The following is a 24,388-nucleotide window of genomic DNA, read 5'->3' as shown; positions in this document are numbered from 1 at the left end:
TGTTCTTTGTGAATCAGTAAATTAATCACGAAGGGATAAAATGTTGTTTATCACAATATGATCTACTGTTTTTATCTATTTTGATACGAATGAATAAAGCTTGAAATAGTTACGGAAGCTGATCTAAAACGGTTGTTTTTTTCTTTCATATCAGGTATCTGGAAAAATACCGAATGAAAAGTTTAATCCTCGCAAGTAAACAAGATTTCTTTGAAGTCTTGTTGAACTCCTTATGAGAATTGCTTTGAGACCCACAGGACTTGCTGTTATGTCGAAAATACGATACATTTTTCGTCTTTTACGGTACCTGAGAATGTATATTAGGTACATGATAAATTCATGTTTTCGAGAGCCTGAAGCTAATATTCTTTGGGAGCCTATTTCTTTCGCACTGCCGGCGAAATATCTAAAAATACGAACATGATTATGAAAGTACGATTATGCATTTTATATTCACGCAATGCGGCTGCAAATGACAAACAATTCAATGTAAATATCGACATACATTTTAAGCTTTATTGAACTTCATTAGCTTATCGGTAATTCATTGATATCTATTTTTAATTGTAGTATTAACGATTACGATTCAAATAAGACGAAGATTTTCTTATCAGAAAATACAGATTGTGCTATGGATAATGCTATTGCCGTGATAGTATCTCTGTTTACCAGAATAAATTGAAACAATCAAAGTAATTGTATACCCTGTTTAAAATAATAGATACAATATGATCAGATTACATTATATTACATTCAATTTCAATGTAAATTAATAAGGTTTTTATTCATTTACAATTGAATGTAATACAATGTAGTCTGATCATATTGTATCTATTATTTTAAACAGGGTAGTAATGCTTTATTACTACTATTTTAAAACCTTGCGTTCCGTCGATAAACATCCGGAAGCAGAGATAGGAACACAAAGATAAACGCTAGTGAGAAAGTAGAATTAATGTCGCCTAATTTCGAATAAATTTACAGAGAATCAATGGCTAATAATGAGAGTCAGTGCACTGAGAAAAAAAATTTGTTAATTCCAAAAAATATTTAGTCCAATACGAGCAACTAAACATGCTAATTAATTAACTAAACATTAGTTGTTTCAACAATTATTAAGTTGCACTAAAAAAAGTATAGTGCATTCATGTCAACCTTTAAAATTTTTTAATCAAGAATTAATTAATTCAATTAATGTTTAGTTAAACTAATTAAAATGTTTAGTTGATCGTATCGGACTAAATATTTTTTGGGATTAATAAATTTTTTTTCTCAGTGTGGTTGCGATCGGATTCATATGTTCTGTGTTCGAATATTTTAAGGATTATATATTATATATATATTGTTTTATTGTTAATTTGCGTTACCATCAATTTAGAACCAAAGAAATAATAATTAAAGATCATGGAATGAATATATGTAAATAAATATATAATAATGCTTTATCTAATAAATATTTTCTAGACAACTAAATTTTTTTTAATGGATAAAAAACATTTCTTGAGAGAATTACTTTTAAAATAAATATTATCTTTTTCATCCAGCCTTTGATATTTAACCCCGACGGGAACGTGCTTTCGTTATCACCTGTTGAATTTTAATAAATCGACAAACATTCGGAAAATCGATAAATGATGAGAAATCAATCGATCGGCGAATGCAGCTCGCATCTTGCGACAGCATTTGCTGGCGCTCCAATGTTCGCGTAGCACGAAATACATGACACGTATACGCGTTGGTTATCAGCTTTATCGAAACTTCTTTCGTTACTGGGCTATCGGAATTGGCATAAACAACCGGCAACGTCGGTGTTTGCCGCCTCTGGCATCTGTGAACGATACACAGTCTGACAGACAACACAGTTGTCGCCCATCATCCGGCCTCGATGCCTTCTTCATTTTCGGCTGAAATGAACGGGACCGTGCACTACGCTATGGTGGCCTTGCGGGAGAAATCCGATTGTAAAATCATCGCGGATTATTCCGTGGATCCAAATCCGATCTATCGTACTATTGCCCTCGGTACCATTGATAGCGTGAGAACCGAGGATGACAAAATTAGCGTCGATAAGAGTAGGTAAGATCTTTTAGACTCATGCGTATAATAATTATATGCGAAAAATAATATACTAATTTAAATTTGAGTGGCACGTAAAAAAGAAACAATATAACTAGATTTATACATTTCAAGCGGGAAAGCAGCAGATTTTGCGTGACAAATTTGTTTTTCACACTTACAATTAGAGAAGCGCATTAAATTATGAGATATATCATATAGCGATTATACAGCAGTTTTTCCTGTTATATTAATAAATTATTTGCTGAAATCGTTGACAAGTGTGATAGGTCGCAGGATTAATTAACCCACGATAAGATTAACGTGCCTCATTACTGTCACTCTCTTATCCGCGGTGCAACGGGTATAAAATCCAATTCCTCCATAGGTACACAGTACACATATTGATTGGGGATCTTTACTATGTTTGTTTGACATCGAAAGTGGATTGCCCTTCATCAGCGATATGGGTAGAATCGTGCTGTCAAATATTTCTGCAGAGAGTGAGGAGCGTGTATAAAGAATTACCACTGGCGGATCTATCGAAAAATCTGATTAATCTCGTAGAAGATGATCTCTCAAAACCGTTAAAAAAAATGATTGTAAGTGATAAAACAATTTTATAGCAAGAGAAGCTAGCATAAAGTTTACAAAAATTTTTAAATCAAAATTTTAAATAAAAATAAATTAAAGGAAAGCAATTTATGAGCTATTTAAAGTGTGCTGAACTTTTTGGCTAGTCTTAATAATAGGGAATAGTTAAACTGGAGCACAAGATATATATTCGTAATTTCAGATTCTATAATAGCTTCTCTCTAAAATAAATGGTACTATTGCCCATAGATGTATATAGATAAAACGTATATAGAGAAATAGATAACAATATCAACATACATGAAAAACGGAATTGACATTATTTTAGGAAGAACATAATCAGGGTAATGGTTGTAAGAATCTGACCTCAAAACTAGAGGAAGAATTGGTAGAGGTACGTCGAATATTGATGAATGGAGTCCAAAAGTTGATTGATAGGGGCGAAAGGTTAGACGAACTCATCCGAAAGACGCAGAACCTCGAAATTTCGGTAAGAAAATCTCGATATATTTTCCTTTGCCTTTCTCATCTCTTTTCTCTATATAGGCTTTTGACGGGAGGGCTCGTAAACATGAAATATGAAACATCAATCAAAAACATAAATTGTAACAATCGCGGCGCAATGTTTCCCATTAATACTCGAGTTAATTAAAAGTTGCCGATTCGTATTAATAATTCATAGAAATTTTGTATTGAAATTGCTGATATATATTCAGTTAATACACCCTTCTATATGTTTATGACCTCCATAATGGGAAACGTCTTTGTACCGAATAATCGTAACCGTGTAACGTAGTTTCTGGCATGCAGCTAATTATAAATGCTACAGCGAAGAAATGAATTAATCTTAAACGCAGGGTCGCGCAACTCCCTGACCTCGACAAACCTATAGCAATCGCTTATCGCGTTACCGTTGCAATACATAACATTTATGAATATTCTTATTACAGTCGCGGGACTTTCACGTAGTGTCAAGGACTCAACAAAAGAGAAACAGTAGCCTGAAGATAGCAATCGTAACGTCAGCCTGTATGTTCGTGTTGGTCGTATTATTTATAGCTTTGATATATTGGTTTGAATTTTATTGTAATCCTTATACACATGGTACATTAATGACTACTCGAACTAACTAGAAAACTTTAAATTACATCCGGGTGACGACAATTTAAAAATCAGTTATATTAGAAAATAAAGATCAAAACATCATTATACGTACGATAAAGCGAGCGTAATTGATTCGACATCATTCATTCGACTTGGCAAACAATGACAATACAACACGAGAGAAGGAGAATATTATGTGGCTTTCCTCGTCTACTGTTCGTAGCTCAATGAATACAATATATGTATCCATAGAACCAATATAATATTCAACTACTTTATCAATTAATGCTGTACTATTAATATTTAAACAAGAATAATTGTACATACTTTGTGGTCAGAGTAGTTGCAATACTTTTTTTAAAATAAGTTCAGAAACGTGCATTTAGATTCAGAATAAGAACTACTTCCTTATTACAGATTTCTCGCGGCACATAATACTTATAGTTTAATGTATGCAACACATTTGTATGTGCAAGTTTGACAATATATCATTACCCATTGCATATAACTGAACATTGCACCTTCACGAACAATAAATAATATGTTCCACCATACATACATAACATATACATACGTATAAAAATACATGTAAAAATTTTGACCATATTCTTGAAAAGAGTTTAATATTTAAAAAATTGTACAATTTCTATTAAATTCGTATTTTTATATAAAAATTTGTATAACAGATCTTGTAAATAAATGCAATATCTTTCTCTTTCTTAATTATCAAATTCTCCTAGCTACAAACTAATTCTGCTTTCTAACGAGAACTTGTGCCCCGAAAATTGACAAAATTACTTCTCTTTTGCCTGTTACTTAACACTTATATTGTATAAAAACTTATGTGTTATTAATCAACCTAAGTGAACCGTCGAAATTCACGATATTCGTTCACAATATGAAGTATGATATGCTTCAAGATGATCACAGATCAATTAGCATTACGGAAAAAGAGCCACAATTAGATGCGAGTATCGACCTTATATCTTTTTTTTAAGTAGAAACTATAGAAATACAAAATTATGATCTCTGATTTAATTTCGTATATTCTAATATTGATTAAATAGTGATTTCTATGTAAATAAATATATTAAAAGAATGGCGTCGCTGTTAAGATTTGCGGTTAATCCTGTTGAACTGCGGAATGCGATTAAAATTAAACACGATTTAGCCGAATCATCAAGACTTGTGCATTTTATCGCTGCTCGTAAGATTCAGGTTAGTCATAATCCGGCTGTATTAACACAAGATATATAATATATTAATAGATGTACATTTTTAAAAACTTCTAACGTCCAGGCTTGGTTCCGCGGTATTATCACCCGCAATCATGTTCGTAAACTTCACGAAAACGCAACGGTTCTGCAACGTCATTGGCGCGGTTATCACGCCAGGATGTTCATTAATCAGTATTTAGCCGAACGTGTTCGCCAGATGTGGCAACATCATTACAATAACATGGCAACGAGGATCCAGGCCGTTTGGAGAGGTTATTGGTCAAGAAAAACACAGATAAACTTTTTGCAATTGCAACAATGGTTGAGGAACGTTTACACGAAGAACAACGAGACTTTAGAGAATATGAAAAAGTATGTTCTCGCACATATGTTCTGTTAGGCTCAAATATTAGCGATGCACTGTCTTATTGTAGATTTAGACAAGGAGAGCTCGAGCACGCAGAAAGCGTGACTGAACAAGAAGCAATGCTTTGGATTTTATTTATCTTGTTCAAGGTAAAATAATAAGATTTAAGTGCTAACATTAGAGATTATAGATCTTTGCAATTTGTACTTTACGATATATGTAACATTAATATCTAAACATTGCTTACACATTATGTTCCTAAAGCTGCATCATCTGTTGAGAACGAAGTGCCGTCCAGGTGTCATTACGAGAATTGACAAAACTCGCTTCGTGTACATCGAGGAAATGTTAAAGTGTCTCGAATACGATCAATATATCTCAAAAGCAAGATCTGTTTGCAGAGACTGTCAATTCGTTCGTAAACCTTCTTTAATTTTTCACGGCACTTATTTTGAAAGATGCGAGAAAGAGATTCGCGAGTTTGAAAAGAGTTTACTTGCCGAGAACGTGTCCAATTTCAAAAGTACAATTACGAAACTTTTATTATAAATTAATCTCATATTTTATACAAAGCACACGGTTTCACAATTTTAATTAAAATATTGTCTTTTTTTCTGTAGATCAGCATTTCAAAGAGGACAGTAGAATTATGATAAAAAATAAACGTTTAGGCCATCAGCAAAAAAATAAATATTCCGGAAAGTGCTTTCATCAAAATCTCACATATATGCAACCGAACAAATTATATGAAGCTATTAACAAAATGGACTGCCAATTGAATCAGTTTCGCTTAATTTGTCCAATCCATAATCTTATCTTTTAAAAATTTATATTCAGACAAGCAGGAAAAGTCTAACATAAGTTTAAACAAAAATATTTATTGCGCAAAATCTAATTTCGTTTTTAATCTAAATTTAAATATATAAATTTAGAAATAGTTGTAATCTCTTATTTTTTAATTTCTAATCTACTTGATTATATGTCGTATTTGAGAAAAGAAACAAAATTATTAAAATAACATTTTGAAAACACATAAGTTTATTATTAATCACATATAATTATAAATAGCAAAATAGCACGTACATATTTATAAAAATTTAGATAAATATAAAATAAAGAATATAACAACATTGAAAGTTTCCGACTTGAAGATAGTTTCTTCGGTCCAATTTTTGCTTGTTTCTGCGCTTAAATTGGAGGAAAACCTTTTTTATTATATGCGTAATAAAATGGGTACTTTTCACTTTTATTCCGTAGGTTTACAACTCTTGCAGGCTCTGATAATGAAACAATACGATTATTGCTTTTCACAAACATATTAGTAGTTATCTTAATGATAGCTCCATCTTCTGTTCTTGTTCGGAGACCTTCCCGCTTCTCTATCACTAATGACGTCGCTCGGGCGAGGCAACCTCGAAATGCACGTGGATTGTTCGGCTTTTTGTTTATTCTGCAAAGCGGGTCCTTGACAATTCTCCTCAGTTAGGGCATATGTGGCGACGAATTCTTCAGGCTTCGTCACAATGCAATTTTTAGGAACGATGAAATCGTTGTCGGAACGCAAGTCGTAGTTGCCGCAAAGACCGCGTACGGAATTGAGATATTTGAAGGACGACTAACAACAGATATATATATTTCATTATATTTAATTTTAATTTATACCAAGTGCAGTCATAATTATACTAAGTGTAGTCTATTTTATGGTATGCACAACTTGCTTTATTTTCTTACTTACATGCAGTAGGATACGTTCGCCGTCATACACAGCGTAGATCTCATGTTCGCTCGAGAAAATTGCGATCATTCCGTCCAGTCGATAGATTTCGAAGGTGTTTTCTTGGTGGGTTTTATCACCCGAGATGTCAACTACCCGACCGTTAACCGTAGCTTCGAGATCATCACCCGATTTCTTCAGATAAATTTCTTGTTCATCTAATATTATCCGGATCTGTTTGCTGCCATCATCCATTTCTCGTGCCAGAATCATCACCCTCAAATATATCGGAATATCCATAAGTTTTTCGGTATTAAAAGGACTCCCTTTTGGATAAGTGGTCGTCATCACGTGCCAACAGTTCCCCAATTTCAAGGGATAGACCTTTTCGTCAAAAGTAACAGCTTGAGTTTTGTCCAGAACGCACACAGCTGCAAAAAAAGCCTCATGTTATTTTAATGCTATAGTCAATTCTAATGTTATGTATATATATTATATAAATAATTTATGTAATATTTCACAAGACATTTTGTATATTATTCTCAACAATAATAAGTTAAGAAAACCTTAAAAGGTCGAATATGATCGTGATTATAAAATAAAATCATCAGTTGTCGCTATAACGATTCGAATGTTATCTTGTTTTCATAACACCCGATATGACGTCAGAGCGGTAAATTTTTACTTACGATGTTTACTATCAAATATTATTTTTTACAAAACTCTATAACTTACATCCGTCTGTGTCTTCGTCGAGAATGTTTGAGATATTGAATTCTCTGTTGGAAATGTCTTTCAAAGAGAACTCAACGTCCATTTTCGAAGTGCGCAAGGAAATTTTCGCATCATTGTTATCGGGCTGCATTTTTATCTCCATATCGATAGTGTTCTCGTTAGCACTTCCCCAGAATGGCATCTCCATATTTCCTTTGGAAACAAACATCTTGATGAAAAGGATGATTTTGTTGGCAAGCGTATAGATTTGCTCCGAGTCCGTGTCTATTGTCATCATAAAATGATCTTTCCGATTGACTAAATCGCTGGCTCGCTTACAAGTTGGCGTCCAAATGTTGCCTTTTTTAATCTCTTGCTGACAGTTCTCGACTATCTCGGATGTCATTGCCATCCGCTTGGCATCGTCTGTACGAGTCCAATTTCCTTTGAGTCTGATCGTCTTTTCGTTATCTCGCATCTCAGCTTTAAATTCAGACTTCGGCATCTGTTCGGTCGCCTTGTTAAAGTTTAGAGGAACGCTGCGTGATGACTGATGGTATCCAATGGTGCAAAACTCCAGGAAGACTTCTCCGTCGCTTGGCGATTGGATATTCCAATATAAAAGGACCTGATGCTTGTCATTTATGCGGCTGGTTGCCCCAGCGAGAGTGAGAACGTGTTGATTATCCTCAGTAAGAATACTTAGGTCGTAAACATAATTGACGGCAGATTTGACATCTTTGCTGACTTCCTTTAGGAATTGTGCTTTTCTCGCCTCGCTTTCCGGCTGTTTGTCAACTGTTGCAGGAATTGTTGCCTCTGAACTGTCGAAGTCAAACGTCTCTGAACCATCGAGAGTTATGTTTACTTGCGCTTCCGTGAGATACACGATTAAGTCGAATTTTCTGTAATGAGCGCCACTATTCCTAAATACCTTAGCAATGTCGCCAAGGGCTTCAATTCCCATTTTCTTCGAGGTTTCAGTGTCAAATTGATCACTTCTTGCCGCGAAGATCGCACTGCCTAGCGCGAATTCTATTTCTTGCGGTTCCTTCGTGTTCACCAGGCGCGTGTCATTGCTGGAGGGAACAGGCATATGAGACAGAACGATGGGGCTTGCGGTATAAGGAACGACGCTATGGTGAATCGCCATATGCCCGGTGCCGTATCGATAATATTCGCGGGGATGTATTTCAATCTGATATTTATTTCTTTTTTCCGATTTTTTGACACTTAAACCGGCTGGTATGAAGATTTGTGTGTTTATATCGATACCGGCAATGTAGTGCCTATGCTCGAAAGGCGTTACGAAACCAATTCTGCTCTGGAGCTTTTCGCTTGATAGTAAATGGCCCGCCACTGTTAGTTCTAAAGATGCATTTTTATCTGTGAGAGCTTTTCCGCTGCTAATTCTCCCTAATTTCGGTATCGTTAAGGTATACATAAACGGCAGGCCGCTTTCAGTCGGGAATCCCAGCGTCATGTCGTATTGGTAGAGGTAATTTATGTTTCTGGATTCAAAATCTGAGGCTGTCTTGAGCGATTCGAGATACCTTCCCCACGCTGTAATACAACAATAGTAATAATTATTTATTATTTATTGTTATTGCTGGCAATGTCGAAAGCAATGAAAGAAATCCTTCCTTTATGGAAGAAGCTACTGTAGTTGCCAAAAAAGCACACAAAACTATAGCAAAAATATAGCAATTATCGTAATATTGACTATAATTTCGAGTACTTTTTTCACAACTACAGTAGTCTTTCAGATCTTTCTGTAGTATTTTTCCATAAGAATTGAAATAAATTTTAGATTACTTACTATCGAGCATTTCGTTAAACGTATTATTGTCGAGGGGATAGAAGCTTGAAGAGAGTATACTGTCAATGAAAACATTTCCTTCGAACTGTTCCGGATTATCGGGCTTAATACCAAGCTTCTCAATAGTCTCTTCAATAATCGATTTCTTTCCTGTATTTTTTAACCCGGTCTTCTGGTACCACATATCTGATAGCAATTCTCTGATGTGTGACACTGTATACATTAGTTTTGAGGGAGGTAAAGTGAAGCCACCGAAAGATTGATGTATATCAAAATATACACCTTTAGGAATATTGTTGTCCACGCTACCAATTGTCTGGACAATAGTTGTTTGATCAACATTTAGATAAGCGTAAATCACTTTCTGAAAGATGCTTTGAGAGTCATTTTCATAAATGCGAGGATTCAATAGCTTTCTAGCGATACGCGCCTTGTTAGCGAGAGATTGGAACTCCGGTTGTTTTAAATCAGCAAGCATCTCTATGCTAGTCTTGACGGCAGAATTTACGTGATGATCTTCATCCTGATTAGTGAATTCCGCCATTCGCTGCAACATGCTCATAGGTGGATTGGTCTTCATTATGACGTAGACAGCTGCACAACGTAACTCGTATGCCTCCATCGTATTCACGTAGATCTTGTAGGCGACGGATCTGGCGACTCTCGGAAAGTTTTCGCCTAATCTGTTTAACGTGATGACCATCATCAAACGTTGGAATTTGGATACCGGCAACGTGCCCTCCAGATACGGCTCAAAGACGGAGAGTACTTTTGGATGACCAAAATTACCCAACGCCATAATGTACGTTTGTATTCGAAGACTGTCGCTTTCATTGATGGCTTCTCTCAATTGAGTGGCCATATATGGAATATAAGTTTCCAGAAGTGCATTGTCATGTTTGGAGACAGTACGACCGACACCGTACATAGAATAGTAGATAGATGACTTATTGTTTTGACTGTAACGGACCAATTCGGCAAATGACAAAGGTGCGGTTGTGTTCAAAAATCTCTGTTTTTTTACTTGTTCATCAGTGATCAGTTCCTACACAGAAGTTGAATATTGCATGTAAGTCGTAATTGCTGGTACAAAATATTTGAATGATGATAGATTTGAAAGATTAAAGATCTTCTGATTTCTTACATATTGTTTTAATATACATATATTAAATATTAATATAATAAATACTTACGAAAAACGCATTGATATATTCAGCCGTAGGTGTAAGTGCGACTTTGGGAATTCTCGGAATGATATCTGCCGCTTGCATGCTCCCGAGTTTCTTGTTTATTATCCAGTTTTTGATGGTGATGAGAGCAGGCCCAGTTCCGGCCTCTGTAACGGCGTTGCGAAAGACATCCCATGCGGTTTGGTTGTATAATTTCTGGTATTCTTTAGTAAAAGATATGTTATAATCGCGGAGCAACTCGGACAATACGTTCTCTAGTTCAGTTATCTGCTCGACATCCATGGTACGGATCAATCTGACCAGAATTGTGAATTGCTCTAAGATATCTGTGAATGGCTTCCGCAACATATCATCAGGGAAATTCTCCAGTTTACTGGCTATCCAAATAATCAGGCGGGCCGCAGCAGAATTTTCTTCATCCTTCACGAGGCTCTTGTCTTTGTCTCCGAAGAAAAAAGGCAATATTGGACTCTTCGGAGCGTCGGCTAATTTTGGTTGCAAGTCGCGCTCTTCATTGTTGGAGCTCGAATTACTTAAAGAACTGCCATTGATGTCATCGTTGATGTGACTTTCCTCACTAGAACTGTCAGAACCGCGGTTCTCGGACGACCGAGCCGCTAAGGGACCTCGACTGACACTCGGTATGTGCTGGCTAGAGAACGGATCGTTGTAAGTGTACACTAAGTTTCCGGTTGATACGAGATTGTTGGACACGGGCATGAGGTTGGAAATCTCGCTCATTCTGTCCAAAGTTAAGTTTACTGTAACGAAGACAGCGCCGGAGTACGTATCCTGAATTTTAGAGCTGACGAATATATTGTTTGCCGTCACGGACGATTGAATAGTAAAACGTGTCAGGTTGCCCGAGATGATAATACGACTCGTAGATAATCTCTGTAACAAATATACGATCGCAAAAATAAGTTTCACTCTTTTAGCTATGTGTGCGTTTTTATTTTAATTATGTATAGAAGAGCGTATGTATAGAAATAACAACATTCGAAAGAATTTCGCCAAATCTCTTTCTTCATATAATTCTCAATCATACAAGATTTTATCAGCTCAAGTGTTATGACAGTTATCAATCAAAATCCAACTCACCGAAAGAAGTCCATCGTTAGATTCCGGTCCCCAGTTCACTTTACCGACGATACCAGAACGATAAGCCATTCGCTGCTCGCATCTAGTGTAATTTTTCGTCTTCGTAATATCGATAAGAATCTCACCGTTGCGGAGATTTGGAAAAGGTACTAATTCTGGCGTCTTGAAGAGAGTATTTAAAGACAGTGGCATAATATCGTAAAGAACCTCGCACTTGCCGCCGACAGAGTCCTCCATGACTTTAAATGTACCGAAGGGCTGGTTATCGTCGGGCTCTTGAGTGCCCCTGCCCCCTATCACATTCTCGCCCCGAATGTCAATCTGCAGCTGACTCACGATACTCTTCAGCAAATTCACCTCCCAAGTAGGGACATCTTGATCGACCAATACATCTTGGATCACTCCGTTCTTGAGCTTGATCTCGAAGGGCTTTTCCGACATGGAAAGCTTCTGAAGTTTAAGGTTGTTGACCTCAGCGTCATTCCAACCTTCCGGAATTACTTTGTGCACGGGCGCATACTGCGTGTGGGAAACCACAGCCTGCAGTGTGTCTGACGATTTCACCTGAATCGTGAGACCACCCTTTATATAAACCCCAGAGAACTGATTAGCTAGCTTGTCTAAGACCGTCAATGTATGGCTTTGTATAAGAAAGTGATATTCGTTTCCAGTTTCCCAAGCATGTTGATGATCGGCTACGGCTGATCCAACTACCGAGAGAAAAAGCCGTCATTTTTTATAAGCATATTTTAGTAAATAAAATATATGTAGTTTATGTAAAGAAATAAATGATGAAAAATGAATACAAAATTTTATTATATTGTTTATTTTATTTGCATATGTATATAAGCTTAAAATCCCTTGCACACTGTGTATCTACTAATCTGTTTCTTGTAATAATTAGCATGTTTAGATTAATACTTTTTTGTGCGTATACAATTTGTATACAATACTTATTGTTTCTTTTAAAATTTTTGTTGTAGTTTTATATTATCAACAAATTATTTCTGTGAAATATTTCTTGCTCAACTTCTTCATTTACAATAGTATTTTTATAAAAATTCTTATTTCTCTATTTTCACACATATATTTTAATCATATCTGTAGGTTATTAAATTTTATACAAATTAATATGTTATATTATTAATTTTATGAATAAGAAATTTGTAGTACTGTATTAAAAGAGGATGAACTTCCATAAGTTTGAATAAATTATAGTAATTAAAAAGAAAAATAATACATAGAAGTTTCAAATTTCACAATATAATCACTTTACCACGCAATAATAAAAATTCTTTTAGACACGCATTAAACACAAAATTCTTTTAGACGCGCATTACACAAAAGACGAGAGAAATGACGTTATCGTACAATTTTTGTAGAAATTAACATTAGGTATTTATGATATTGACGTTTACTTACTGATTAGGAGAAATGTCAGATACAACCACATGATATTACGTGGATAGTGCCAGATGCAAAATGGGAGCTCCCGCTTCTTAATCGGATTTATATACGCTTCGTGTGTCATGTCAGCTTGACCTGCGCGACGCGATGTTACATTGATTTAGATTCCAACTTGAACTTAAAACTGTATTGTTCCGTGACACGTGATAAATTATTTTAACCTTGTACACACTAAAATTGCACTTGGAGCATCCGTAGTGTAATCGAGTGTGATTGAGAGTAATTCGCCATAATGTATACTTGGAAAATTGAAGACGAGATCGTGACACACTTTATATTTTCCAGCAGAGCAATGACTTCGCCTAAAAACATATATGATTCAGTTTACCAATTATCCAACAATAGGTATCCGTATTTATTAATAATTTACTTTACAATCCCTATTAGAACTAATTAAAATTTATTATGATAATAATGGCTCGATATCGAGATATAATCAAGAATTAATCAAGAGATGCTGTTCACAATATTGGAAAGTCCTAAAATTCATATAATTTTTTACACGACATACTTGTGGTAAAAATTAGAAAGAAATTAATTTATATTACAAATTATGCTTAGTATGCTTAAAATTTAAGCGGTTGATGTTTATATGTTTTATCGATTTTTTATATAAATTTCTTAGAATTTTCAGATCATAACATTTGTAATCTTTTGCAGACGTGTTTCCCTAACATATATCAAATTCCCGTTATTTAGTCAATAAATAACAAGATACTGCATAGGTTCATAATAGGTCACTGATAATCTTTTAATATGTGAATGTCTCTATAGTCTATTATATTTCAAGAGAATATTTGCATAATGATTATTACTGTTTTACTTTGTGAATTAATTACTGAACAGTTTTACATCGTTTACTAGCCATATTTTTGACTTTTCTAATAAAACATGGTCAATTATTAAAAATAGGACAAGATTTTGTCTCTCAGGTCTCTCTATAAGCTGTCAGCTTTTCAAAGGGAAAGAATAATAGAAAATTATCCATTATTTTTATAAGCAACGAAATTTTGTTAATATAAATATAAATATTTTAGTAGGTGTTTACATATGCAACGGAATTATATAAAACTATCGATAAAATGGACTTGTAACTGTAATTTTTAAATTGTCACTCGTTTCTTCAAAAAATTTGCTATTACAACATGGAAGAAAAATCTAAATGCAAACTAATACATTTATTCATTAACGTCTATTTTTCTTTTGATAAGGAGGTCGGTTGCCGTTACGTGCGGGGCAGGTGGCACGGCAGGAGAAAGCCTATAGATTTTCGTCGCGTAAAATAAACAGGTTTTAACAAATAAACATGTGGAAAACATTTGATTAGCTGTTTCTTAAGGTTTTTGTCGTTGTTTGTATAATCGTTGTTTGCACAATTAAAACTCAAATACGTTACTATCCACATTGAAATGTGGCAATATGCTATTTTATTTTTACAATTTCTTGATAACGTAGACAAATCATTTCAGTTTTCGTAAAAATATTTTCATTAAATTCTTATCATTTTTAATATGCTTTCGAGAGTTACATTACAGGTGTCGTAACTTTTTGCTATGTCGCCCGTGTACAAGAGAGAGATAAGAGCATTATAACTTCAATCAAGAGACACGGTAGTGTCTTGCACCAAGTACGGACTGACCGTGACTCATTTACGCGACGCGACTATAATTAATTACTCGACAACCATGCAGACAGTTGTCTTCAACTTTGGCATAAACGACAGATTCTCATAGACGAATATCCTCCATAAATTTGAACTAATTTTTATTATATTGATTTGAGCAACCAACCTACTTAACTCATATATTTATAGCTATATCTCGAATAGCCCATATAGAACTTCTACTTTTCCAATCAATTCAATTGAGAGCTGTGTGATGATCGTGTTTATGGCGCAAATACGGCGAGAAAAGTAGAAAACGGATGCAGAGACGACAATGAACTTCGCGATAAATTGTAGTTTTTATTACACGGTCAATATAAAATATATGAATATTTATATTATATGCATATGCACAGTTTTTTAAAATACGTTACACGCAAATGCACTGCAAACTCGCGGAGGCCACGCTGCGCAAAGCAACTCCGAGATAGAAAGCGAGCAAAGTAAGCACTTTATAACTGTGAACGCTGCGATACGAGACCGTGATACTACTATTAGCGACTGGTCGTGAAGCTGCGGGATTACAAGGTTTTATGCTTTAGGTTTTCTAGAACATTCGGGAATCTTCACGACCGTAGAAACGGAATGCGAAGCATCTTGATAGTCGAGATAATTAGTTGAGATAACAAGAAAGACGTGATAATCAAAACTCGTTTGCCTTTACTTCAGCTTAATCTTAGTTTTACGAATAGTTTTTGACTATATGTACATCTAGAGAGATTGAAATAAAGGTTTAACGGTTGTTCTGATAAAGGCGATGATTACTGGTATGAAAGTTAATAACGATCTTAATTAATGCTGATATTAAATCGATTATGTCGATTTCGAGTGGCTTAGATATGCCAAAAAGAATACAACTAATAATTATGTTGAAAATATTCAACTTTATTCTTGCTTACACTACTAAAATTACTAAAAGCACATATTTGCAGCCTTTTATAAAAAGAAAAAATAAAAAAAGGAAGAAGTTGTTTCAATTAAGTATATGCATGATCGGTATATCACTTCGGTATTGCCGGATTACGCAGCGCTGCAAGCGCCTTGCGGAGCTTGGAAAACGTGCGACTTGGTGGCAGGCTTCCGGGACAAATCTGGATTAGCGCCATTCTCGACTCTTTGTTTTAGCGATGTAGATTCTTCATTCCTCATCTGGCAATAAAGGGGATATTTCTTTAATTTTCTTTCCACGGGCACGGTACCCTCGCGGCATGTTGGCACAGGACTGGTGGTGAAACAAAGCTCGTCACCCTCTTCAACGACCTTTGTGCGATAGATAATGTTTTGTCCCACTTGAAAATCGTCTGGTCTGCCATCTACCTCCGGACTTTGTTTGTTATCTCGAGCGCGGTTTTGTCCATGTACTCTCATGCGATTCTCGTGATGATAGCCCCAATTTTTGCCCTCTGTCGACTGTCTTCCGGCTTCTTTGTCGCTGATAACGTTTCTCATAAGATGACGTCCCGATGGTAACTCATAGCACTGCGCTTGTTCAGCTTTCCGTTTGTTTTCCACGACGGGTCCTTGGCTATTCTCCTGAAGCAAAGCGTACGTAGCGGCAAATTCTTCGGGCTTCATCAAGATGCAGTTCTGAGGAGTGAGGAAATCGTTGCTGGGGTTGCGGTCGTAGTTGCCGCAAAGACCGCGTATGTTATTGCGATACTGATCGGATACCTGCACAGAAAAAGAGAAGTGTCAAATGAAGACTTACATACGCAACAATCTATAATCTTCTTATTAAGAATTTCAACTCTTTTTTCTTGGTTGAACTATATAAATGGCTTTATTCAAGCAAGTTTTTTTCGTTTAACGCAACATAATCTCATTTCAAGATTTTCACGTTGAAACTAAAGATACTTTAAAATCGAGAATATTTTTTTTTTGTAAATTTATTTTAGTTTTCATTACGCTTTCTGCATTATTGTGAGTGACTTGATATATTTTTACTAGTTTGTTTCATATTTTTACTCACCCTTATTTGAACATATTCTCCGTTGTACACGACGTGGATTAAATATATGTCCGAGTTGAATGCGATCGATCCGTCCGGTAGTTCGAAGATTTCATAAATGACTTCACCATTTTGGATGCCTTGATAGCTTTTGTACTGTGATACCTCAACTACCTGTCCGCCAACTTTAACTTGAAGATGATTATTATATTTATACAGTTGAACTTCATGGTTGCCCAGGTATACAGTGACGCTTTTGGTGCCATAGTCCCCATCCTCAGCTAAGATAGCCGCTCTCATTTTTTCCGGAATAGTCATTTGATTGCGATTATCGGGATCCTGTTGCGGATACGTGGTCAGCATCACGTGCTTAACAGCCCCCATTGTCACAGGGAAGGTCCGCTTATCAAAAGTCGTGATCTTGTGTTCGTCGAGAGTACACGAATCTGTGAAAAAGAATTCATTGATGTTGTATTGGAATTTTTAGAGAAATAATTTATATTACATTTCGTAATACACCTCTGCCCAGTTAGATACAATTTATCGAGGTGACAAAATCAATAATGGAACAATAAGTTATTTACCTTACTTACCAGTATAATAATAACTATATTTATGCGCGCTCGCGGGAAACTTAAAAAATCGTACAAAGTCAATAGAACGTCGGCTTCTACGTTATTATTCAAACACTAATTTGTTTTCTTAACTAACGCGTGATACATTATCAGTACATTAAATTACCTTTAACTTTCAATATTTGAACAATACTAATTCTCTTTCTTACAAAATTTTATTTGAACTCACCTTGTTCCAATTGATTTTGAAGCATGCTGTCAACTGCTTCAGTCAGCTGTTGTGTGTTCATGGTTGTTTCCATAGGATGAGGGAAAGTAAGATTTAGTTTCGGAATGCGTATGAAGGCCATTGGTACTGCGTTTACCATAAGAGGTAAGGCATTTATTCTTATAGAGACAGTGTCTGCTCTAGAGTTTGTTACTTCAACGTTCAAAATTTTGTTCAATAAATCCGATAAGTTCTTTATAACCCAGGCCCATAATTTTTCAAAAAATCCATCTGGTCCAATTATAACGTCGTACTGATCTCTCACTTGGGCACTCTCAATGGCCTTCTGGCACACTGGCGCTAATTTGTTTCCTTTTTGAATCTCTTGCCGACATTGTTTGACTGCTTCAGAGTTCTCTAATATTTCTTGCAGTTGATCACTTCGCGTTGCTTTGCCGTCGATAACAACTTTGTTTCCGCCCTCGCACCTCTTTCCATATAGCAGTTCAGCTCTGACATTATCTACTGGTGGATTTTTCAAAGTGTATTCGAAATCTAGAGGAGTATCCGGCGAATTATTTATTTCCTGAAGGTAGCAAGCTTCATTCTTCGTCTCTCCTTCCATCTGCGGCGATTGAGAATTCCAATAAAGAAAGGCTTTGGATTTTCTGTCCAGGTTGCTTCTCACAAAGCCGGCGCTGAGAACTTGTGGCTCTTCTGACGTCGGGACATTATAATTCATGTCGAATACATATACCTTACCCGACTGGAGACCTCTGGCGAGACTCTGCATAATCTGATTTTTTCTCTCCGTACTGTTTGGTTTATTACTAGGTAAAGGAACACCCCATGCCGGGTCCATTTCTCGCGATTGTTTATTGAGTGCGTTAACTTCCAAGTTATCGTAAGCGATGTTGATGCGTAACTCACTCCTTCTTGCTTGTTCAGGATTCATTAATATGCCTACTTTCTTAAAATGTCCGTCATTAGCTTTATGCAATTCCCAGAGCTTCGCAACACTGTTTCCTAAGTCTCTTTGTTCTATTTCTCCGATATCAGATTCTACCTTGAGAGAAAACAGGTCTTTTTCTATCGCGGTCTTGTGTTTTTTTGAAGTCAGTACGTGATGCGTGTTTTTGTCAAGAAGTACAGGTTGAAGATTGAGAATGTCTTGTCGAGTGGTGAAGGGAACGGTGGCGTGATGCCATAATGTGAGTTGAGAATCCATGGGATTTTGCGGTAATTTCGGGCGAATCATCAACCTAATGGTTTTCTGATTCATGTTATAGTCGACTTGGAGCTCTACTGGTACTTGCAGAAGTTGATTGTCGTCGATACCAGCCATGTAATTCTGATGCTCGAAAGGTGCTACAAAACCAAACCGCCTCTGCATCCTATTGCCAAGTAGGACTTTAATAGTGCCTTCTTTCACGTTGTTGGCAGATTTTTCTGTTTTCGACTCAAGTTGAAGTTTCATAAGTGTTGGCGACTCCAAGGAATAAACGAACGGTAGGCCGTTTGTTTCTATCGGAAAGCTCACTGTTGATTCATAATTGTTGAATACAGTTGATTCCAATTTCTGGTTTTTCTTCCAGAAATCTTGCACTGTAATGCAATAATAGTTATAATTTATATCTTTAAAAGTAATATAATTTTAATAAAGTACAATTCAGAATACTCACGTTTGGAATAGCTGGGAACTGAATTACTCTCGAAGGGATAGAATATCAAATTGTACATCGTGTCAAGATAAACGTTTCCTTCCAACTTGTTCAGGTATTCGGGCTTGATCTTAAGTGCTTGTGCAAGCTTCTCAACGCGCGATTTTTGCGGCGCTTCTTCTCTCCCGTTTCCTTCCTCCGAGTGCCAAAGTTTACCGACTAACTGCTGGATGTTCGATATTGTGTATCCTGCTCCCAGGGTAGGCTGCTGCACGAAATCGAAGATGGTATTCACACCAAAGTGTACAAGTGCGGGTAGTGGGCTATTGTCACTGCTGACGGTTTGCAGATAAAATCCCTTAACGATCCAGTTTTCAATGTCCTTGTAGTAGCTTCGTGACATCGAGTTAGCACTCTTCTTGGGATTCAATAGATGTGTGACAAGGCGCGCCTTGCTAGCGATGTTATGCAATTCCGATCGTTTCGTATTAGCGAGGCTCTGTAGCGTAGTCTTTACGGCAGAGTTCACTTGTTCGTTCTTATCGAAATGAGTGTATTTCGCTACGCGTTGCAATGTAATCAGAGGTGGATTGGTCAGGATAAATAGCTGTACCGCTATGCAACGTATCTCGTGATCCTCGAGCTCGTTCACGTAGAGCTTGTAGAAAATGGGCCCAACTAATTTCGGTTGGGTTCTGGCTAAGCCGGACAAGGAAGATACGATGAGCAAACGTTGGAAATTCGACGCCGGCTGCGTGCCTTCTAAGTACGGCTCAAACACCGAGATAATCTTCTGATGGCCGGTACTAGCCAGTGCCATGATAAATGTCTGAATTTTTTGACCGTTGTTTTCGTCGAAGCCTTCTTTCAGTTTATCAGTCAGATAGGAAATACCGAGGTCGATCACTGCATTGTTATCTTTCGCACTGGAACTCTGTTTCGGAGATAATTGCCAGATGGTTAGACCATTGTTGATCAATTGGCCTAGAGCTATGGGCGCGGACACATTCACATATTTCTGTTCCAATACTGCTGGATGGACAATCATATCCTACACAGAAATCACAAAGTTGAAATTAATTTTAATTTTATTTTTATATAATTTCCGGGTGAAAAAAATTCTTATGTTTTTCTCATATTTTCTCAGAAATTTTGCAAAAATTGGGATTTATGAAAAATTTTGAAAAAATATATGTCTCATTGTCAGATAATTAAAAAATATATCTCATTTTCAGAACTAATTGGATGAAGATTTTCGGAATATTTTAGTATCCGTAGTATAAAAATTTCTATAAATTGCACAAATTTTCTCATATTTATTCAAATTTCTACAAAGATATAGTAGCGAAAAATATTTTATTCTTAGTTTATCTGAGTTTTTCTGAAAAACGTTCCAATTTATATTAAAAAATCTGAAAGTTCCGAGTATTCTGAGAAAATCTGGAAATTTTTATAGAAATTTTGATTAATAATATGAAAAATTCTGAGATATTTTTCCACCAGGATTTTTAATCGCTGATATAATAAATTATATCGACCGGATAGGAAGATTTAAAAGACGCTTGATTCTTAACACGCTATTGTAAACGGATACTTACGAAGAATGCCCGGACATATTTCGCTGTTGGTTTGCGAACGTTCTTGGGAATTTGGGAGATAACTCGTGCCGCTTCTGCGTCTCCAAGTTTTCCATTATGTAGCCAATTTTGAATAGTCAACAAAGCAGGTCCAGTTCCAGCTTGTGCGACGGCGTCGCGTAAAACGGCCTTGCTATCTGTATGACGCTGTTTATTCTGTATTCCATCCCCACTAACGACGCGATTCACTAATTCAGTGTATTGTTCGTAGTTCATGACGCGAAGGAGGTTTTTCAAGATTACGAATTTTTCCAGTGGACAGAAACACTCCACGTATTGCCTCAACGTCTGAGAGGGATTTTGCAGTTCGTCGGCTATTTTATAGATTATGTTGTAGGCATCGTCCACAGCGTTGACCTTATCGGACATCTGGATATTCTTGCCTTTGTAGCCGATAAAGAAGGGTAACAGCGGAACGTTCGGAGCCAGGTGCAATTCTGCTGTAGGTTCAGGGTCAGGAATATAGTTCTCTTCGCTGCTGGAGCTACTGGAGCTGCTGGATCTACTGTGGGACTTGTAGGCACCTTCTTGAGAAGAAGAGCTGCTGCTCTCTGACGATTGTCTTTGCATAGAATTCCAACTGACACTCGGTTGACGTTCTTTTCGGTTTTCGGTGTCAGAGAACGGGTTATTCTGTGTGTACATTAGGTTTCCAATTGATTCGAGGTTTGTTGATTCGAGTGATCCAAGCTGAGAGTTGGAGAGTTTCTGTCTCTCGACTAAAGATAATTTCATTACGCTATAGACATTGCCAAGGAAAGGATTGGATTTTCCAAGACTGACGGATATCTGGGCATTCGTTACGACGGATTGAATAACGAAACGTTTCAGATTGCCCGAGAGAGTCAGTTGAGTCACGGTATATGGCTGTAACAATCACATAATTGCAATAAGTTTCGTTAATCAATTTTATCTTTCTGTTTTCTATTGATTGCAATAGTTTGGATAATCGAATATAGAAAAGCATCGATATCTAAAATAAAACAATTTTTCCACAAATTTTTTTTTTATAATCATCAACAATTCACGTTTTTTTTAGCTTTAGAATGTAAAATATAAAAATGGTTTATTAATTAAATTTTAACTCACCGAGACGACTTGTGGTTTGAGTGATTCCTTCATCAATTGACCGTTTTGATAAATTTTTCGTTGCTGGCATCTCTCGTAATTCTTCACTTTATTAACGATGAAATGTTGACCGTATTCACCGCGTAATTCCGGGAAAGGTACCCTATCTGGCCTCTCTTGTGGGTAAGAATTATTCAACACCGGCGTGATTTCATAGAGAACCTCGCATTTGCCACTGACGGAATCCTCCATGGCACTAAACATGGCGTGAGAATGTTCGTTCTGGGGGATCTGAATGCTCTTGCTCTTTATCGCGTTTTCGCCCTGCGTGTCAACCTGCAGCTGGCTCACAAGACTGTCGAGAATATTCAGCTCCCAAGTAGGTATACTACGGTCGACCAACAAATTCCGGATCACTCCATGTTTCAATCTGATCTCAAATGGCTTTCCCGACATGGGAAGCGGCTGATACTCCAGATTCTGGTCAGAGATCTCGGTCCCCGGACCGTTTGGTAATGTATTGTGTATATGAGAATACTGCGGATTGGAAAGCTTCGCCTGCAGTATCTCTGGTGTTTTTACTTGAATGGTGAGTAAACCCTTTATTTGAACTCCAGTATATTGTTCATTTAACTTGTCGAGACCCGCCAGTGTCCGACTTTGTACAAGATATTGATATTCATGTCCCTTTTCCCAGGCATGGTCGTGATCAGGTGTGGCCACGGCCAAGCCGACTGTCAAAAAGGTTGCCAAATTGTAATTATTAGAATTTGTCTTTTCTTATTAAATATTGAAATTAAATTCTTATTATGTTAATTGTCTCAAAAAGTTGGATTTATCTTTGTACATAAATTAGTTAAATAATAACGCATGCAAAACATGAATGTCAGATTTCACAGCAATGAATTTATATCAATCGAAAAATTAATCGATTTTTTTTTACTAATTGGGAAAACTTAGTTTTGAAAATTTCATGGAAATGCGACATATTTTATTTGAAATTTTCGTGGAAACTATTACATATCTACAAAGTTGATGTCTACTTACCAAGTAGAAGAACGGTGACAGGGAACCACATGGTGTTATGTGGTGACCAGTACCAAATGCGAAATGAAAGTTTCCTCTCCTTGATTTAATTTATATACAGGAGTGTGCCAACTCAACTTGACCTGCCGATGGCCACAGATTCAGTATCCGCACGAACTTGAAACTATATCGTTCACCACGCGCGTGATAAATTTTTTTAACCTTCCACACGATAGATTACTTGTGACATCCGTAGCATATTTAAGAAAATGGAGACGAGGTCGTGCCATCGGACTTCCGGACAGAACTTTGACTTCGTACGAAGATATTATCAACTTCGCTCGATTGATCAAAACACATCGAGAATGAGATTAATTAACTGTTTTCTAGTCAATATACTGAAATTTATCAAAATATTCTACGTAATTGAAAGTAAATTTTCTGTAACTTACGCAAAGTATAATTACTTGTGTCTATTCGCTGCAGATTAGAAGAAATATATGTATTTTTAATTGTACTTAAAAGTGAAAATTATGCAGGGATTGTTTACTCTGACGTATAATATAATTAAATAAACGGATATAATATATATTAAAATAATATAATTAAATATATATGTATATCAAGAAGTAAGTGCATATGTTTGTTCCGCCAATGACAATAAACAAAAAGGTACGTATATTTAATCGACAACTAATTAGCAAAAATTACAAAGCTTACACGACGTTTCGACCCAGGATTTGGGTCCTTCTCAAGTGTGTGATCTAACAAATAACAATTATAAAAATCGCAGCGTCAAATAAGTTAGGTTAACCAATGTACGAAATTTAAGGCCTTTAAGAATTAGTTCTTAAAGGCATTGAAAAATGTTGGCATTTTATTTCTCTTCACACGAAATTCTCCCTACCTCAATTTCTTCACGCTGTGAAATTGGTATTGACCTCTTCGGGTTTTTGTTTTAATGGACAATATTATGAACAAGTTTTTGGCAGTCCAATGGGCTCTCCATTTTCTCCAAAAGCTTCTGACATTGTAATGGAGGACTTGGAAACCCATTGCCTTAGTGCACTTGATTTTGACCTCCCGTTTTATTGTAGATATGTGGACGATATTTTTGCTATCATCCCTAAGTCAAGGGTAAATGACATACTCGATGCGTTTAATAGCTACCATCCGCGACTAAATTTCACCTATAATGAATTAGAAAACAACAATTGTCTCCCGTTTCTCGGCACGTTGGTCATCAGGGACTGAAATAGA

At 36.2% G+C, this 24,388-nt stretch overlaps 4 protein-coding genes across 5 annotated transcripts; 2 read left to right on the top strand and 2 right to left on the bottom strand.

Moving 5' to 3' along the window:
• The first annotated feature begins 1,814 nt into the window (after positions 1 to 1,814).
• On the top strand, positions 1,815 to 4,853 carry LOC139820659 (uncharacterized). Of its 2 annotated transcripts, none has more exons than XM_071791080.1 (4): positions 1,815 to 2,072; positions 2,500 to 2,657; positions 2,978 to 3,139; positions 3,600 to 4,853. In XM_071791080.1, the coding sequence occupies exons 1-4, from the start codon at positions 1,886 to 1,888 to the stop codon at positions 3,780 to 3,782; spliced, it is 690 nt and encodes a 229-aa protein (XP_071647181.1). In that variant the 5' UTR covers positions 1,815 to 1,885; the 3' UTR covers positions 3,783 to 4,853. The 2 variants fall into 2 exon arrangements, with proteins under 2 accessions (XP_071647181.1, XP_071647180.1); XM_071791079.1 differs by having other exon boundaries at positions 1,820 to 2,076; positions 2,444 to 2,657.
• LOC139820660 (spermatogenesis-associated protein 17) lies at positions 4,852 to 5,619 on the top strand. Its single transcript, XM_071791081.1, has 3 exons — positions 4,852 to 4,971; positions 5,053 to 5,342; positions 5,405 to 5,619. The coding sequence occupies exons 1-3, from the start codon at positions 4,852 to 4,854 to the stop codon at positions 5,493 to 5,495; spliced, it is 501 nt and encodes a 166-aa protein (XP_071647182.1). The 3' UTR covers positions 5,496 to 5,619.
• Positions 5,620 to 6,352: 733 nt separating this feature from the next.
• On the bottom strand, positions 6,353 to 13,435 carry LOC139820658 (vitellogenin-1-like). Its single transcript, XM_071791077.1, has 7 exons — positions 13,298 to 13,435; positions 11,876 to 12,585; positions 10,778 to 11,668; positions 9,585 to 10,629; positions 7,787 to 9,328; positions 7,073 to 7,482; positions 6,353 to 6,952 (listed from the first exon to the last, which is right to left on the bottom strand). The coding sequence occupies exons 1-7, from the start codon at positions 13,404 to 13,406 to the stop codon at positions 6,668 to 6,670; spliced, it is 4,992 nt and encodes a 1,663-aa protein (XP_071647178.1). The 5' UTR covers positions 13,407 to 13,435; the 3' UTR covers positions 6,353 to 6,667.
• A 2,434-nt stretch (positions 13,436 to 15,869) lies between these two features.
• On the bottom strand, positions 15,870 to 23,308 carry LOC139820657 (vitellogenin-2-like). The gene is made up of 7 exons (XM_071791076.1): positions 23,150 to 23,308; positions 22,124 to 22,836; positions 20,996 to 21,901; positions 19,419 to 20,448; positions 17,758 to 19,341; positions 16,975 to 17,399; positions 15,870 to 16,676 (listed from the first exon to the last, which is right to left on the bottom strand). Exons 1-7 carry the CDS (start codon positions 23,178 to 23,180, stop codon positions 16,026 to 16,028), a joined length of 5,340 nt encoding a protein of 1,779 aa, XP_071647177.1. The 5' UTR covers positions 23,181 to 23,308; the 3' UTR covers positions 15,870 to 16,025.
• Between the last annotated feature and the right edge of the window lie 1,080 nt (positions 23,309 to 24,388).

Source organism: Temnothorax longispinosus, chromosome 10, assembly GCF_030848805.1.
Source record: "Temnothorax longispinosus isolate EJ_2023e chromosome 10, Tlon_JGU_v1, whole genome shotgun sequence".
Classification (NCBI taxonomy): Eukaryota; Metazoa; Arthropoda; class Insecta; order Hymenoptera; family Formicidae; genus Temnothorax; species Temnothorax longispinosus.
The sequence above is the reverse complement of the archived record's forward strand: the minus strand, read 5'-3'. Positions and strand labels throughout refer to the sequence as shown.

Coding starts and splice junctions, on each gene's coding strand:
- LOC139820659 (XM_071791079.1), top strand. CDS start 1,886: ATGCCTTCTTCATTTTCGGCTGAAATGAACGGGACCGTGCACTACGCT. Junction 2,077..2,443: donor ATTAGCGTCGATAAGAGTAG/GTAAGATCTTTT, acceptor ATTCCTCCATAG/GTACACAGTACACATATTGA. Junction 2,658..2,977: donor AACCGTTAAAAAAAATGATT/GTAAGTGATAAA, acceptor ACATTATTTTAG/GAAGAACATAATCAGGGTAA.
- LOC139820658 (XM_071791077.1), bottom strand. CDS start 13,406: ATGACACACGAAGCGTATATAAATCCGATTAAGAAGCGGGAGCTCCCA. Junction 12,586..13,297: donor TCTGACATTTCTCCTAATCA/GTAAGTAAACGT, acceptor TTCTCTCGGTAG/TTGGATCAGCCGTAGCCGAT. Junction 11,669..11,875: donor CTAACGATGGACTTCTTTCG/GTGAGTTGGATT, acceptor TATTTGTTACAG/AGATTATCTACGAGTCGTAT.
- LOC139820657 (XM_071791076.1), bottom strand. CDS start 23,180: ATGTGGTTCCCTGTCACCGTTCTTCTACTTG. Junction 22,837..23,149: donor TGTCACCGTTCTTCTACTTG/GTAAGTAGACAT, acceptor CCTTTTTGACAG/TCGGCTTGGCCGTGGCCACA. Junction 16,677..16,974: donor GAGAATATGTTCAAATAAGG/GTGAGTAAAAAT, acceptor TTTTCTGTGCAG/GTATCCGATCAGTATCGCAA.
- LOC139820660 (XM_071791081.1), top strand. CDS start 4,852: ATGGCGTCGCTGTTAAGATTTGCGGTTAATCCTGTTGAACTGCGGAAT. Junction 4,972..5,052: donor TCGCTGCTCGTAAGATTCAG/GTTAGTCATAAT, acceptor TCTAACGTCCAG/GCTTGGTTCCGCGGTATTAT. Junction 5,343..5,404: donor ACTTTAGAGAATATGAAAAA/GTATGTTCTCGC, acceptor GTCTTATTGTAG/ATTTAGACAAGGAGAGCTCG.